Below are 16,604 nucleotides of genomic sequence, written 5' to 3'. Positions count from 1 at the left end.
CTTTGTAAACCAGTCAGCTCTATGTCAATATTAGCCAAAGGACCAAAAGATGACAGTAATCAAAGTCATTTCTTGGAGGTGCCATATCCTCAATGCTAACCTAGCTGACTTCTTCCTCTCCAGGACAAGAGTGAGGCCTCCAGCAGACCCTTGTCTGGAAGGCCTGCTCGTCCCAGACCTAACTCGCTGCCTCCCAACCTGCCTGAAGAAGAAACTCGCAGGATCGCACGGATATTTTCTTCCCAATACTCCCAGAAAGACTAATGAAACCTGAGAGACCGAGGGAAGGACCCACCTGTCCACCTGCCCTCGGCCTCGTCTGGCTTGCATGAGGCACGAGGTCTACTTCCTTCAGGGCTGTGAGACCCCTGAAACCATCACCAGCCTCGCCCTTGGGTGCCTTGAGACCCATCCAGCACAGACTGGACGAACGTCCCAAACCAGCCCAGTGTCCACCTGCCAGGATTTCAGCTTCTTCCTTCTATAGTGAGGCAAAGGCTAAACAAAACGGACTCCAGTGCCCAAGTGGAATCATCCATCTTTTGACCAAGGGACCTGAGCAGGCATCTTTTGGCTGAGAAACTCTTTCCAATGTCCTTGGTAGCCTGCTGCTGACCTGAGGCAACCTTCTGCCTGAATATCATGGGCCACTTTTGCCTTAAAGTTAGAGCAAGGTAGAGGAGGGAGTGAAGATTGTGCATCATGCATAGCCAAGGAAATCCTAGGGCCACCTCCATTTGACTTGCTTAGGAATAAGCATATTTTATAGCTATAAATTATTTTATGCTGTGTTAAACTAATCAATAGAAAAGGAGAGGAGAATCACCTCCTTTAGGCTTTTTAACCTGATTATCTTAAATTCTAACCATGCTTTTAACTTATTGTTTTTACCCAGCTCTGAAGGTCATTATTCCTACCTGTGTTTGAATAAAATCATATTGGCATTTGTATTTTGTACACAGCTGTCTTCTGGGTTGGCCACTGGACTGGGGTATTAGGAATCCATTTGTGCTCTAACAGCCAGAGGAAAGCTTGAAAACCATAGTCCTTTCAGCTCACCTGGAACTGGGGGCCCGGGTCACCATGAGACTTCTGAACTTCCCCAAAGGTCAGATTGGTCCAGATTAGGATGACACCTTTTGCCTCAAATCTATCAGCAAAGTGGAGCGGTCTGCTGGAATAGGTCTCAGAATCCTTGACCTCTCTAGGATGGGTAGCTCTGGCTTAAGATTGTCAGACTCTAAACATTTGAGCAGCTACTGTAGACGGGGCCTGTGGGGAAGATAAGAAAGGGGCAAAGATATGCAGAGTGATGACGGGGAGAAAAGGTTGGAAGAGAACTAAAATGGAGGCCCCGCTCTCCCAAGCACAGTGTATTTCACTTAGTCCTCAAAACAACTCTATAACCTACATACCGTGATTCCCATTTTAGAAACTGAAACTCACTGAAGTCATTTGCGTCTTTATGTAGCTAGGAATGAATCACCACACAAAACATTTTCAGAGATGTCACAAGGCTTCTGCACACAGGGTATAGCCAGTGAGTGCTCTGAATTGGGGGAATTCATGGAGAAAGACCATGTGGGCTAGAGCAACCAAGGAAGGCTTCCTAGAAGAGTTGAGTCTGCAGATGAGCCCAGAGAGAGAACCAGGAGGGCACTTAGGGCCACACACCGCTAGAGATAGAGAAGAAGCCAGTCTGACCCTGCCACTTCCCTGACAGGTCCCCTCTGGCTTGACTGTCCTTCCATCTGAGACTGTTGCCTCAGCTGTAAAACACAGATAATAATGCTTCAGAGGGTTGTTGTGAAGATTAAACGAGATGACATTTGTGAAAGTGCTTCGCCCGCACTTGGCACTTAGTGGAAGCTGAGAAAATGTCAGCTCCTCCCACTCCTCCCCCACTGTCCTGGAGCAAACCAGCAGATGGGCAAGCACACCAACTCTGAGACAGGCAGGACGTGCCCTAGGGGGCACAGGGTAATGCAGGAACCCCGAGGAGGCACAGGGTGCCCCCTCGTCAGGGAAGTGCCCTCAGACCGAGCTGGTGCCCTTCATTTGTTCATCTCATCCCCCAGCCTTCGGCCCGCCACTCACCCCCTCCCCAGTGCCTCCTCTCAGGTCAACAGTGGGAGCTTTCAAGGAAGGGGGAAGGGGATGCTCCACCACCCTTGAGGCCACACAGAACCTACAGAGGGGTAGTTGGGCTCAGGCCTGAGGGGTTAAGCCTCAGGTGAAGAATATTCCTTCCAAATCCTGCTGCAGCTCCTGTAAATAACCTGATAAGGGTCAAGTTAGGATAAGGCCACAGGAGGACACCGGCTGCTCCCACCCAGGCAGCTCCTCCTACCCAGTCTCAGGGCAGCCCCCAATGACAAAGGCACCCCAAGGGTCTGAAAACCACCACCTCGACTTACAAAAAGTGTGTTATTTACCAGTATCTTCTCCCTGAAAGTTGGATCTCTTTCCTGGTGACAACTCAGAGGTGAAAAGCCTTGCAGGCCATGCAGCGTGGGTTAAGGGAATGAGGTACATATCTGACAATAGCTACAGTCCCCCTTGCTTCCCATCAGGCACTTACTGCCTCTGCAGAGCCCTGAAAATGGGTGTTTCTGATCACCAGATACTGGATGATCCCAGCCCATTGCGGCCAACCTTGGAACTTCAGCGCCTATTGGATTCCGGGGACAGGGAGCCAAAGCAGACACACCTGGCCCTGTCCTCAAGAAGCCTCCCAGGCCAGGGGCACCTGGGTGGCTCAGTCAGGTAAGCCTCCAACTTTGGCTCAGGTCATGATCTCATGGTTCATGAGTTCGAGCCCTGCGCTGGGCTCTGTGCTGACAGCTCAGAGCCTAGAGCCTGCTTTGGATTCTGTGTCTTCCTCTCTCTGCCCCTCCCCCATTCACACTCTGTGTGTCAAAAATAAAGAAACATTTAAAAAAAATTTTTTTTTTCTTTAAAGAAGCCTCCCAAGCCAGTGTAAGCTGAGTCCTCCCTCTGGGTACCAGGGTCCACAGCCTCTTTGAGCTCCTACTGTTTATCCCTCCCCATATACCCACTGCAATTCACCCACCACCTTCAGGTCAGCATTTCCAGCTGGAGCCCAGAACCTGCTTCTTGATCCCAACCTCAGCAGTCCTAGCAGCCCCTTCCCTGTGTTAGAAATAATACAAGTGCTGGGGCGCCTGGGTGGCTCAGTTGGTTGAGCATCCGACTTCGGCTCAGGTCATGATCTCACAGCTCGTGGGTTCGAGCCCTGCGTCAGGCTCTGTGCTGACAGCTCAGAGCCCGGGAGCCTGCTTCGGATTCTGTGCCTCCCTCTCTCTCGGCCCCAACCCACTCACATTCTGTCTCTGTCTCTCTCAAGAATAAACATTAAAAAAAAATTTTTTTTTTAAAAAAAAGAAAAGAAATAACACAAGTGCCTGTGCTGCTGATGCGAGGGGCAGGGCCTGGTCCAAGGAAGAGGACACAGCCCTGGCTTTGCACTTGACTGTCTGGACTTGTGACCACTTGCCCTGTGGCCATGACTCTGTGCCCAAGTCCAGAAATGGCCTCTGCCCCACCTAGTTAACTCCCTTCCCACCCTCCTCCCCTTCTCCTCTCCTGTCCCCCTACCCTCCTCTTTTCTATGCCACCTGGGTCCCAGGTTCAGATGGGCCCCACCTTCCCCCTCAGTGCCTACCGATGGAGCCTATGGCAGGAGCTGCTGGGGACCCTCCCTGCTGTGCTTCACACACCTTCCCCAGCTCCCTTTGGCTCCCTTCAGCAGTGTCCATGCTGAAGCCTTCAAGTGTCACGTCAGAGACGGTAATGGTCACGGCAGATAGGCCCAGAATATGATGTTATTATAATTTAATTGGACCCTGCCACATACTAGCGGTATGACCTGGGTAAGTCCTTGTGTCTCCCTGAGACCCAGTTCTCTTCTCTGTAAAATAAGCATTACAAATGTTAGGATCCTCAGCAATCAAAAGGAATGAAGTACTGATACGTGCTCTAACAACAGATGCACCTTGAAAGTACTATGCTAACTGAAAAAGCCAGTCACAAAAGGCCACATATTGTATGGTTTTATTTATATGGAAGATTCAGAAATCTACAGACAGAAAGTAGATTAGCAATTGCCTGGGGCTAGGTGGAAAGGGAAAAGGGAAGTGACTGCTGATGTACCCAGGGATTTGCGGGGGGTGGGGGGGGGGGGGAATAAGGGGAGATTGGTGAAAATATTCTAAAATTGTGATGATGGTTGCATAACTGAACACTAAAAACCATTGAATTGTACCCTTTAAATAGATGTATTGAATGGGATGTGAACTATATCTCAGTAAAGCTGTTATTAAAAAAAAAAACAAAAACTTAGAATCCTATTAGTACCTACCTCATAGGATTGTAAAAAATAGAAATAACATATGCAAAGTATCTAGCACATAGTAGCCACCAAGAAATGACCATTACTATCATTGTTAATGTTGGGAGGTCCAGGAGAACCCTGCCCAGCCTATCGTGAGTGGCCGTGACCTTTGAATTCTCAGGGGTGACAGGTCCAACCCCTATCCCCATATATACCCTTTATTACCTGAGGTAGCTCTCTCAGCAGCTGGAAGGAGCTGTTTTAAAGAACCTCGAGTCAGAGGAACTAAACCAGATCTGGAACTCTGACCTTTCCCCTCACCGCCCTCCACTCACTGGCCAGCCAAGTCTTGTCAAGTGATCAGGCTGTCAACTAGTTTCTCTAGGGTAAGGTTTCAGGTCAGCTGGAGTGTATAAAGATAGGTGCCAAGACAGAGGCAGCAGAGACAACAGTGAATGGCAAGGGGGCAACGAGGTCCCTGCTGCCGCCTCCTGGGATGGAGCGCTAAGGAGTCTTAAGGAGGCCCTGTGCTTCCCCTCCCCTGGCTGGACTCACAGGTAAGACCCCTTCCTCCACCACCACCGTTCTGCTTTTCACAGCAGCTTACAGAGAGCAGCCGGGAGCTATTGGGGATCGCTAGCCTGGGATCACTACAGACCCGGTAGATTTCCTTACTCCCCCACCTTGTCAAGAGGGGGTAACTGCAATGAGGGCACCGTAGCAGGGCTGAGGCTCAACCCCAACCCCTGTGTCACTCACTCCCCCCTTTTTCTGCTGGCTGCCTCCTCTGTGATTTTGCAAATCCCCATAGATAAGAAGTGGCTTTCTCCTTAGTCTGGCCCAGAATCCCCAGACTTCCTCCAGAGCATTAAGTCCTCGCCCCATGAGCATCCTGGGACCCCTGTCCTGAGTAGAGATGATGGGGGCACCTCTGGCCTGAGGCCTGACCCAAGTCGCATAGTGGGAGGTTACAGAGCTCAGAGACCTCTACTCGGGTGGCTTCTTCAGCGGGGATGATATGGAGGCTTTGCCAGGAGGGTGAGATCAGGCAGGGCATCTCAGAATGGGGTCCTCTGACCCCTGCTTCAGAGCTGCCGTGGAAAACAGATCCCCAGGGCCCAGGCCAGATCTGAATCAGGATCTCTGGTGTGAAAGGCCTCTGAGAATCCACGCTGTAAACAAGCAGCTCCAGGGATCCTGAGCTCTCCCTGAAGCCTAGGGCTCTGGACAGTGGAACGGGCACAGGTGTCAGACAGACCTGGGCTCCAATCCCAGCCCCATCCCTTCAGTCTTATGACTAGCTGAAGCCTTCAGCGGCTGAGGTCCCTTGTTTATGAAGTGGGAATAACTGTGACAACTACCTTATAGCCTTATAAAGGGACTGAGTTAGTCAATACCTATAAAGCCCTGAGCACTGTGCCTCATGCAAGAAGCCCTGAGCAGACATTAACGGCGCGCTGCTATGGTAGGCTGTGCAGCTGGAACATCCCATCCCTCAAGTGCCCCCACAAAGACACCGAGAGAAGATTCTGCTCCCAACTTCACCTTTGTCAGTGGCAAAGTTCTGTTGGCTGCTAGGTTTCCTCGCGTATCAATTTAGGAGGCTGGAGTAAAGGGGGAAGGAGGCTGGAGAGCAGTGACCTCAGAGCAGCCCCTACCTGAGTCTACCATGGTGGCTTCCCTCTCCACCACAACTTGACCAATGAAAGTTCTAGAGCCCTCCCATCAAGGTATGGCTTTTGACTTGTGTCCATGCCTGTCCATTCTGCCTCTCACGAGTGGCTCTGGACTGCCTCTAGAGTAGGCTCCAGCTTCACCCCTGGCCACTGCTCTTGCCTGAATTGAGGCTCCAACATCTCTTGCTGCATCATTCCAACAACCTCCTCACTGCTCTGTGTCTCCGATCTCTCGTTCTGGTCCAGCCTTAACATTTGCACCAGCATGCTATGAACACAGGTGATGGTGTCATTCTTCTACTTGAGAGCCACCAACCACTCCCCATTCTCTGCTAGATTCAGTACAGCCCTGGCATTCAAGACCCTCCACCGAAGAACACTGTGGGCTTCTCTGATTTCCCATTTCTCCACTTCAGCAAGTAGGGTTCCTTGGTCAGCTGGTCCTCCCTGGGACCCTCTAGCCCTGGGCCATCCCTGTACCAGGCTACACAGAGAAGCAGGATAAGTATAACGTACTCCGTCCCTGCCTTTGGGGATCCCTATCTAGAGGGGAAACCATTGCAGTTAATGAGTTAATCAACAAGAAGGTGTGGGACTAGAGGCAGCGGGGGCAAAAGAGTTTCTGGACACTTCAGCCTCCCCACCTCCCCCCCCACCAAACCAACCCCCAGGCCTGGGGAAAACAGGCCTCCCCAGGAAGACCCAGCCCATTAGGCAATACCCATGAAGTGCTCCCTGTTGGCCCAGGTACATCACAAGGGACATGGGACTTTGTTCTGAATAAGGAGGGGAACTGGATAGTTTTAAAACAGGGAATTGACACTATCTGACTTCTGTATGCTTGGACACTAGGTTAGGTCCCCATCCAGAAAACCTCCTCCTGCATCTGCCATTTGGGCCTAACATTTAGAATCGATGCATGATTCCCTTTACGGCTCAGTGACCACTAAAATGCATACAGTCATCCTATGTAAGTCATACATCAAGTTTAAAAAATAAAAATAAAATTGTAAATGTAACCTCATGCTTGGAAAATAAAAATAACGCATCCTCTTCCTCCGGGCATGATTTAACAGTTGTCCATCCACACTATGACGCAGACTACCAGGCTGGGATCTGCTGGCTGGTGAGTTCCAACCTCAGCCCTTCTTCCTCTATCCCACCTCCTTAACTCCCTGGATGATTCAACACTATCTGCAAGCTCCTTGAGGGCAAGGGCCAAACAGGATCCATTCCATATCTTTCCTTCCCTAGTGCCTACTGTAGTAGTCAAGAAATACCTGATCATTAAGATAGTCACTTATACCTTAGCATGAAATTGAACATCTGTTTCTTCTTAAGAACAGGCTTTTCCAGGGGTGCCTGGGTGGCTCAGTCGGTTAAGCGTCCGACTTCAACTCAGGTCACGATCTCACGGTCCGTGAGTTCAAGCCCCGAGTCGGGCTCTGGGCTGATGGCTCGGAGCCTGGAGCCTGCTTCCGATTCTGTGTCTCCCTCTCTCTCCTCCCCTCCCCCAGTCATGCTCGATCTCTCTCTGACTCAAAAATAAATAAACGTTAAAAAAAATTAAAAAAAAAAAAAAAGAACAGGCTTTTCCAGGGAAAGGTGGCAGCAAGCACAAGAGTTTAGGTGCCATGTAGGGGGAGGGCACAGCACAGGGAGAACCAGAGTTGCTGATAGCAGTCCTGAAAGAAGACCTGAATGGTCACCCCTCTCTTTTGGCAACCAATTTATCACTGATGAACAGGTAATATATTATTCTCATTTACCCAGAGGTTAAATGACATATCCAAGGTCCCACCACCCTTAGTAAGCCATGAAGACAGGGCAGGAGCTCAGGTTTCCTCACCGCAGGATCAGAGTTTTCCTATTGCCCCATAGGAAAGCAACGCACACTGTGCCCACCTCAGGACTCTATGGGACTGGCCCTGGCTCCAGAGATGAGGACGCAGAAGGGTTCAGGATCCCAGCACACCAGGTGTATGTGCGAGTTGGGCGCCAGTGGGGTGACCTGCTAAGAAATGTCATCAGCACCAAAAGCTTGATGCACAGAAGCCCAGGTTGTAAGAATGCAGGGCTGCCCATGACAGCCTCCCAAGGTAACCACAGCTAAACCAGGACCTTCAGATATAAATGTGCCCCTGGTCAGCCAGCAGCAGTATGGGCAGCCCAGGACAAGTACACACCAGGAGATGAGCACGTTCCCTTGGCCCAAGACTGATCCTCCTCTGTCTGAGGCGCTCGTCTGCTTCAGCTGAGAAGGGAAGGCCTCGGGGGTGTGGGGCAGGGGTGGGGGGAAGGGCACGTGCTGAGACAGATCAGCGGCCACTGCCCCCCAACATTAGCAGCAGGATGTAGCCCCATCTCCCTAGGAGCTCTGGAGAGGCAGAGCAGCAGAGGAGCCCAGGACCCGTTTCCCTCCCTCCTCCACGGAGAACATCAGCCTGGGAATCCCACAGTGTTGGGAGGAAACGCCTCTAGTCATAGATTAACCATCTGCAGTGACAGAGAAGGAATCGAAGGCTGGGAAGGATTTTGTTTAAGTATAATAAAAGTATATTCAGGCAGCCTTGCATAAAAAGCCTTCATCCAAGATAACTAGCAGTTTAGGTGAGCCAGGAGGCACATTTATTTTGTTGATTTGGGATAGAAAGACCTGAAGTGGGGAGACTTGGCAGGTTCTCCATACACTTCAGGGGGCAGGTCCTTCCCAGGGGGCAGCCTGATGTGAGGGAAGGAGAACAGGGTGTGGCGTGCAGTCAGAATGAGGTCTGGTCCCTGCCCGAGCCTCAGTTTCCTCCTCTAAAGGATGAAGATCCACCCAGTCAGTGGAGGGAGGAGGAGGAAGGCGAGGATTGCAAGAGTGAACGGATTCTTAAAAGCCAAATCCACACAGCTAAGCATAGCAATGCCCAGGTGTTTCTCTCGCTAAAACCTCTGCCAGTGCTGAAAGGAGCCTGGGGACAGGTGCAGATGGCCCAAGTTCCATCTGCCTCCTCTGGCCTGTCTCCTGCAGCCTCCTCCCTGCACTAAAGCTCAGGGCTACAAAGGGGCCTGTCTCCTTGGACCTCTACTGGGCCCTGGAGGGACCAGACAGAACTTTCTGGGACCATGGTTGGACTAAAGCCTTCAGACGTACCTCCCACAACAGCTGTGAAGTTCCTGGGGGCAGGCACAGCGGCCTGTTTTGCTGATCTCCTCACCTTTCCACTGGACACAGCCAAGGTTCGCCTGCAGGTAGGTGCTTTTTGGCAAGGGTCATTGTTCAGATCAAAGGAGGGGCTGAGTTCTCCACCCCAGCTCCCCTCATGTCTGCCAGCATGCTCTTCCTTACGCAGAACCCTGAGCAGGCCACTCACTACTCCACTGTTTCAACCCTGCCTCACCATTTCCCCATCACCATCATCCAAGACAAAAAAAATCTTAATTAATCCCTTGGACCCTTCATGGCCTCACAGTAGTCTGTAAACCATAAAGTGTGAAGTAAAAGTAACCATGTGACCTTGGACAAACCGTCAACCACTTGTGGGAAAAACAATCTGCCCTCCATGTGCTCTGAGGGTTGAGCACCACACCGTGTATAACAGCTTATGAGCTATAAACTGCCACACGAGCCTCAGTTATTTTTACTGGGGATGTGATGGCTGTATAATCATGCTTGTTCTTGAAAACCAGCCCCATCAGGGTGCCTGGGTGGCTCAGTCGGTTGAGCATCCGACTTCAGCTCAGGTCATGATCTCACAGTCTGTGAGTTCGAGCCCCGCGTCGGGCTCTGTGCTGACAGCTCAGAGCCTGGACCCTGCTTCAGATTCTGTGTCTCCCTCTCTCTCTGCCCCTTCCCTGCTCATGCTCTGTCTGTCTCTGTCTCAAAAATAAATAAAAACATTAAAAAAAAAAAAAAAAAGAAAAAGAAAAAAAGAAAACCAGCCCCATCTGTCCCCTCTCCGCTCATGTCTCTGCCGGGATGTTCCTCAGATCCAAGGGGAGAACCAGGCGACGCAGGCAGCCCGGAGAACCCAGTACCGTGGTGTGTTGGGCACCATCCTGACCATGGTGCGCACCGAGGGCCCCCGCAGCCCCTACAACGGGCTGGTTGCTGGCCTGCAGCGCCAGATGAGCTTTGCCTCCATCCGCATCGGCCTCTACGACTCTGTCAAGCAGTTCTACACCCCCAAAGGATCGGACCGTGAGTGTCTGGTATCTTGTAGACACCAAAGCGGTGGGCAGAAGCAAACTCAAGGCTAGTGGGTCAGAAATGAGGGCAGTGCAGACTCAGAGGCAGAGCTGGGGCGTGGGAGGCTGGTAACAGACATTCATGAGGAGGCCGAGCCACTGTCAGGAAAAGCTCTAGAAGCCTGGCCTAGAAGAAGAGGCAGGCATCAGGCAGGGGCAGCTCTCCAGAGAACAGCATCAAGTCCAGAGAAGGGCTGGGTGGCAGAACACTGGCCCACTCTCTCTCCTTCTCTCCAGACTCCAGCATCACTACCCGGATTTTGGCAGGCTGCACCACAGGAGCCATGGCGGTATCATGTGCCCAGCCCACGGACGTGGTGAAGGTCCGATTTCAGGCCAGCATACACCTTGGGGCTGGGAGCAGCAGGAAGTACAGCGGGACAATGGATGCCTACAGGACCATCGCCAGGGAGGAAGGGGTCAGGGGCCTATGGAAAGGTAGGTCTGGACTCCAGGCTCAGAGGGCCTTGGGCAGAGCATTCCCTACCCTAGGGCTAGGGCAGAGTACTAGGCAAGGAGAGATCTCCAAGCATGGTGTATTCCAGTGATTCTGAAAGAACAACCCAACCAAAACTGTCACACTGCCCTGCCACAGTACCCCAAATTCAGTTCAACTTGTCAACCTTTCAGCGTGCACAGGCTGCTGTGAGGGAGACAGAAATTAATAGAAGACACTTTCCACAGCCTCGTGGCTCTCACAGACAGAGATAAGCCATGTCGAGGAACAGCATTCCACAGGGGAGGATGTGCTAGGTTCATACAGAGGTGTGGGGCCAGAGGCAGGAGAGGCCACGTAGTCTCCAGGGGTGGTGACGGAAGGTGATGCTTACACTGGGCCTCAAGGCTCAGTGGGCTCTAGATGTGTGGAGATGGAAGGGAAGGACTTCCCCAGCAAAGCCCTATCAGGGGTGACCACAGGACATGGAGAAGAAATAGAGGCTGCTGGAGGAGGCAGCTATGAGTTGTCAGGCACGGGGAGGTGCAGTGTGGAGGGGGCTTCTTCAGGAACAAGACTTCAGGATTCCCCGTGTGTCCACGTGGTGACTTTGACAAATGCCGGAGTCTCTCTCACATGTGGATTGGGGGTCATACTAATCTTTGCAGAAGGAACAGTGACCCAGTGAAGGTTAAGGACAGGACACCTGGTCACAGCCTTATTTGCTATGTGCTTTCCCAGAACCCAGCCCTCGTCTATGATATCAGTGGCTTGGCCTTGATGCTCTCCTGGGGCCCCCCAGGGCCACCTTCCATCACTGCTCCAAGAGCCTTGCCTCTCTCTTCCAAAGAAAGACTTCCTTGTCTGGCTTTAGCCAGGTCTCAGGGAAGCCCATTTTAATTTTGATAGGTATTACAGATTATTCTCCAAAATATGGCTCAAGCAAATATAAGAGGGCCTCTCTGTTTTCTGTCTCTGAGGTGGATATAGATAATCTAAGAGTTGTTAACTCCAGAGAGGAATGTGTAGAATCTGCTCAACTGAGGCAGGCTCCTCCGTGGAGCCTCCCTGGAATGGAACATTCCATTCCTCCCTGGAATGGAACATTCTGTTCCCCAAACTGAGGCCTGTGACCTTGCAACCCGGGAGCCCACATCTCCTATTTTCCACTCATCGGCCCTCACCTCCTCCTTAACAGGAACTTTGCCCAACATCACAAGGAACGCCATCGTCAACTGTGCTGAGATGGTGACCTATGACATCATCAAGGAGAAGCTGCTAGACTATCACCTGCTCACTGGTGAGGCCTTGGGCTCCAGGCAGCTGCCCTCCCACAGCAGGGAGGGAACCTAGAATTACAGAGCGGGCACTACTCAGAGGCACCTGGGTGTTAGAAGGAGCAGAGAGAGGAGCAGCGCCCGATAAAAATGCCCAGTGTAGGAGCGCCTCTCTACTCGCTAGATGGGGTGCTGCCCGATTCATGAATCGTTTAATAGAGCCAATTAGATCTTTTAAAAAATGCCCGGTCCATCATTGTGACAAGTGGGAAAGAGCCCTGAGCAGGGAGGCCAAAGACCTGGCTTCCAGCCAGCACTTCCCACCATGCCTCTTTAAGTAAGAGTCTCCTTCTCTGACTTCATTTTCCTCTAATGAGGTCATTGGGCTGCATAGCCTTCCAGCTCTGGGACAGCCCTGTTCTATTTTGCGAGTACTGTGAGAGGTTTAGACAGCACTATCCTTACACGTGAGGAGTTCACAGTTTGGTGAAGGACAAACGATGATGCACATGGAACAGAGAGCAAGTGTGCTGCCATCTCACAGCTCGATATTTGCCCTGCCCTCTCCTGCTACAGACAACTTGCCCTGCCACTTCATCTCTGCCTTTGGAGCCGGCTTCTGTGCCACAGTGGTGGCCTCCCCAGTGGACGTGGTGAAGACCCGGTACATGAACTCGCCCCCAGGCCAATACCGCAGCCCCTTGGACTGTATGCTGAAGATGGTGGCCCATGAGGGCCCCACAGCTTTCTATAAGGGGTGAGCCTCCCCCTTCCTGCTTCCAGCACCCCCTCCCAGAGAACCCGGGCTTGTTTCCTTCCCTCCTTCCTTCTTTCCCTCCTTCCATGTATAATATGCCTGCCATGGGTTCACCTGGGGACATGGTGGTGAACAGCACAGATGTAAATGCCTCAAAGGAAAAATATAAAGAACTATGGGAGTTTAAAAAAAAAAAAAAGGACCAAATCTGATTTGGAGAGTCAGGGAAGGCTGCCTGAGAAAAAGAAGTCTAGGCATAGGTCAGAGTGCTTATTGGGCAGGAGAGAAGGAGGGAGAGGTGGTTGGCAATCTTGACTTTTCTCCAACCCACAGTCATGACTGTGGAGCACCACTGATGGCGGCCAAAATGCCCAACACGCTTCACATTGTCTTGCTTCTGTGTCTTTGCTTTTACCATTCCCTCTTAATGGAATGCCTTAAATCTTAGCCAAGCTTCAGAACTAGTTCAAATGCCACCTCTTCCCCAGCGCTCTCAGGTCAAATGTTTCCTCCTCCCTGTGAGCTTCAGCAATGCTTCCTTGATATCATTTTTTATGGTATTTACCACCTCCTACTTTGTGTTATAGGATTTGTAAGTTTCAATTATCCCCCATGCTAGATCGTAATGATCACAAACTTAAAATGTCAGAGCCGTGGCTCTAACCCAAATCATCAGATGCTACCTCCCCCCTTCCACCTCCTACCACTGATGCCTTCAGCAGCCCGTTTTCTGGTGCCCAACCATAGATTGGACCAAACATGCAATCGGGTTCTCAACCCTGGGAGTGACATAATAAAACTATTTCAGTTGGCAGATTGTTCTTTCCCTGTAAGTGCTTCTGTCATTACAATCGATCAGTGGTAGCCACCTGTCTCAGTTCATTCTTTCACCTGGAAAACATTTACTGAGCATCTCCTATGTGCTGGGCCCTGTGCTTCCCTCAGAGAGCAGCAGACACATGGGTGACATTTATTGAGCATTTACTGATACTGGGCCCTGCACCATGTGCTGTATAGTAACTCACTGAATCCTTCACAACAACCCTATGAGGTCAATATTGTTATTTTGCTTATTTTACAGATGAGGACACTGAGGCTTAGGAAGATTCAGTAACTTGTCCTAGGTCATGAAGCTAGAACCTGAAAGAGCTAGGATTTGAACCCAGGTCTGATTCTGGAGTTCATATTCATTGTCTCGGTCCTATACTCCCTGTGGAGCCTAGGCTGAGGGTTCTGGAGAGGCCTTGGGATGAGGTTGTGGTGCCCAAGCTAAGCCCTCCAGAGCCTAGAGCAACCAGCCAGGCAAGGAAGAGAGTAGGGGACATTCCCAGACAGAGGGAGCATCACGAGCAAAGGCACGGAAGCAAGGCTGGCAGGAGAGAGAAGACCTGGAGAGGATCTGCAGAGAGAGAGGCTGAAGAGGGAGCAGGGCCAGGTCACAGGCTCCTCCCTGAGTCTGCGCAGCTAAGGTGGGGACTGTCTCCCAGCTGCACTAACACAGGACAGGCAGGCTCTCTGGAGATTGGCTAAATTTGGTGTCACCCAGTCTTCGCCCTGTGGTGAGCCAGCTTCTAGGTGCCCTGGCGGGACCCCCCTCAGGGATGGCCCCTCAGTCTGTAAATGATCCCAGAAACACCCAGCAGCAGGGTGGAGTCAGGTGATTTTAGTTGAGCTCCTTAACTGCCCTGGGCCTCAGTTTCTTTTGAAAAAGAAACCTGGCAACCATCACAGCTACCTTATAGAATTATAGGAATTAACTGCCTAACACAGAACCTGGCTCAAAATGTGTTTTCTTTCCTTTCCTTTCCTGACTGCAGCTTCTGCCTAAATTCCTTCAGCAGAGAAGAAAAAGCCTAAACAGATCTCAGAAAATGCTCACAACAGAAGCCTAGGTCCTTTGGCACTAACACTGTGAATGGGGGGAGCACTGGAGATCTCTTTGGGACTCTTAGTCCACTCCACCTGACGTTTTGGTTGTTTCTCTCATCAGGTTTACACCATCTTTTTTGCGTTTGGGAGCCTGGAATGTGGCGATGTTTGTGACCTATGAGCAGCTGAAACGGGCCTTGATGAACGTCCAGATGCTACGGGAATCTCCATTCTGAATAAGGCAGGGCCGCTTGGTACTTAAACTGGAACAAAACCAGTTAAGACTTTACTAGAGCAGTGGGTCCATACACACACAAACCCACACATGTTTACAGAACTGTTTACTTGCTGCTAAGTCAAGAAATAGAAGTGGAGGAAGGATTCTGGTCTTCGGTGCTTTGTCTTAAGAACACAGTTGTTTTGCACTGACAAGATGGCAAATAAATTATATTAATTTGGGGGACCCATTAAGTTGGATGCCTAATATTTAGGCAAGAAAAAATAAGCCAAAACATCCATGTGGATAAAACAGAAGTTTGCAAACTATGTCCTTTAAAAAATAAATCTGATTAGATGACGAACAGTAGACAAGAAGGACTGCAAGCATGGGACGGGAGTGACACACGGTACTTGGAAATCAGCTAAGGAATTTGGAGGGACACTGCCAAAGCAACGTAGCTGTGACTGCAGCCTTTGGTTAACCGTGGATCATCAGCCACATGTGTAATGTGTCTGCCCTTCAGAAGCCATTGAGATTCTAGAAAATATGAGGCAAAAGAGAGAGAGAGAGACAGAGAGACAGAGAGACAGAGAGAGAGAGAGAGAGAGAAAACCCGGAACCTGTGCCAAAGGAGCACTGCTGGGCCAGCAGGAGGCTGAGGTTTGTAACTGTTCCCTGAGGACACTGGAAAATGAAAAGGGCAGACTCCATCTTCTTTCCTGGAAAATGGCAGTCATAAACCCTTCCTTCCTATCTCACCAGGGATGTTATGAGGATCAAGTGACAAGGTGGACATAAAAGCACTTTATAAAAGCAAGAGCTCTTATATTTACAAGTGTAAATATAAGGATGAGGCTTTGGGAGCTATTTTCTCAGGACAGTAAGGAACTTCCAGGGAAGTTGTTGAAAGGTTGAAAGGTTGTCTAGAGGCTAGACCAAAGGAACGAGGGGCTGGGGGCCCAGGGGTGACAGAGGATGACACGCAGGCACCGAAGCCCCACTCCCATGCAGCCCTCGCTTCCCAGCTGGACTGTGAGGCACCTCAAAGGGTGCCAGGCTTGGGGGGAAAGAGGTAGATGTCAGGCTTGACAGCCTGAAGTAGCAGGACTCAAGAGTTCTTTGGAAAATTATTATAATTCAATAAAGGGTGTGGGAATGAGAACAGCTATTTCTTTTTGCCTCCTCTTTCTTGGACAGAATGCCTCTTTCTCACCAGGTTCCCTGTTTGTCAGGGCTGGGCCTTTGGCCCCACATGCCCCAACTGCCTTCTGCCTTCCCCAGGCTGGTTGCTAGGCTTTTTAGGGCTTTGGCTTCTCCATCTGTATGTAAAATGTGGGCTTGAACCAGATGACCTCCTTCTGAACTTCACTGGACCTCTTTCAGGTTGATAATGCAGACCCAGAATGTTGGTCTTTTTCTGCTTCTTAGCAGCCTATGTGGGTCTGATGACAGAACTGGGTTCTGTCCCCTCCCCCACCTCACAAGCAACCTAACCACCGGAAATCCTTGTACCCCAGTGTCCTAGCAGAGAAGTGGAAATAACAAGCCCCCACCTTGCAGAAGTGCTCAGCAACATCATCCCTCCCTCTCCACTCTGACCCCCCTGCATCCTGGGAAAAAGCAAATGTCCACTCGCCCTCAGCACTTCCCTAAATTTAAATTATAATTTGAGATTATCAACATATACGAACTGGAAAGTCCAAACAAAAGCAAAAAAATAAAAATGATTTTTATTTAATGTCTGGTTTGACTTTCAAATAAAACCTATATTTAAATTTTTCT

The 16,604-nt window shown here is 50.6% G+C and overlaps 2 protein-coding genes across 7 annotated transcripts in view; both read left to right on the top strand.

Moving 5' to 3' along the window:
* The window catches only part of C2CD3 (C2 domain containing 3 centriole elongation regulator), a 144,331-nt gene extending 143,381 nt beyond the window's left edge, over positions 1–950 (top strand). For 4 of the 5 annotated variants that reach the window (XM_053900079.1, XM_019449792.2, XM_053900080.1 and 1 more), the window contains one exon: positions 124–950. In XM_053900079.1, coding sequence (XP_053756054.1) covers positions 124–264 — 141 coding nt within the window. In that variant the 3' untranslated portion in view covers positions 265–950. The remainder of the gene's footprint in view (positions 1–123) is intronic. The other variant, XM_019449791.2, reaches the window with a different exon arrangement.
* Positions 951–4,612: 3,662 nt separating this feature from the next.
* On the top strand, positions 4,613–16,601 carry UCP3 (uncoupling protein 3). 2 transcript variants are annotated; one of them, XM_019449790.2, is made up of 8 exons: positions 4,613–4,911; positions 7,107–7,156; positions 9,047–9,267; positions 10,006–10,216; positions 10,501–10,701; positions 11,898–11,999; positions 12,553–12,733; positions 14,724–16,601. In XM_019449790.2, exons 3-8 carry the CDS (start codon positions 9,142–9,144, stop codon positions 14,836–14,838), a joined length of 936 nt encoding a protein of 311 aa, XP_019305335.1. In that variant the 5' UTR covers positions 4,613–4,911; positions 7,107–7,156; positions 9,047–9,141; the 3' UTR covers positions 14,839–16,601. The 2 variants fall into 2 exon arrangements, with proteins under 2 accessions (XP_019305335.1, XP_019305334.1); XM_019449789.2 differs by lacking the exon at positions 7,107–7,156 and having other exon boundaries at positions 4,614–4,911.
* The last annotated feature ends 3 nt before the right edge of the window (positions 16,602–16,604 follow it).

This window comes from Panthera pardus, unplaced genomic scaffold (assembly GCF_024362965.1).
Source record: "Panthera pardus isolate Hobbes unplaced genomic scaffold, ASM2436296v1 HiC_scaffold_12, whole genome shotgun sequence".
Classification (NCBI taxonomy): Eukaryota; Metazoa; Chordata; class Mammalia; order Carnivora; family Felidae; genus Panthera; species Panthera pardus.
Note: the sequence above shows the minus strand (reverse complement) of the source record. Positions and strands in the feature narration are given on the sequence as shown.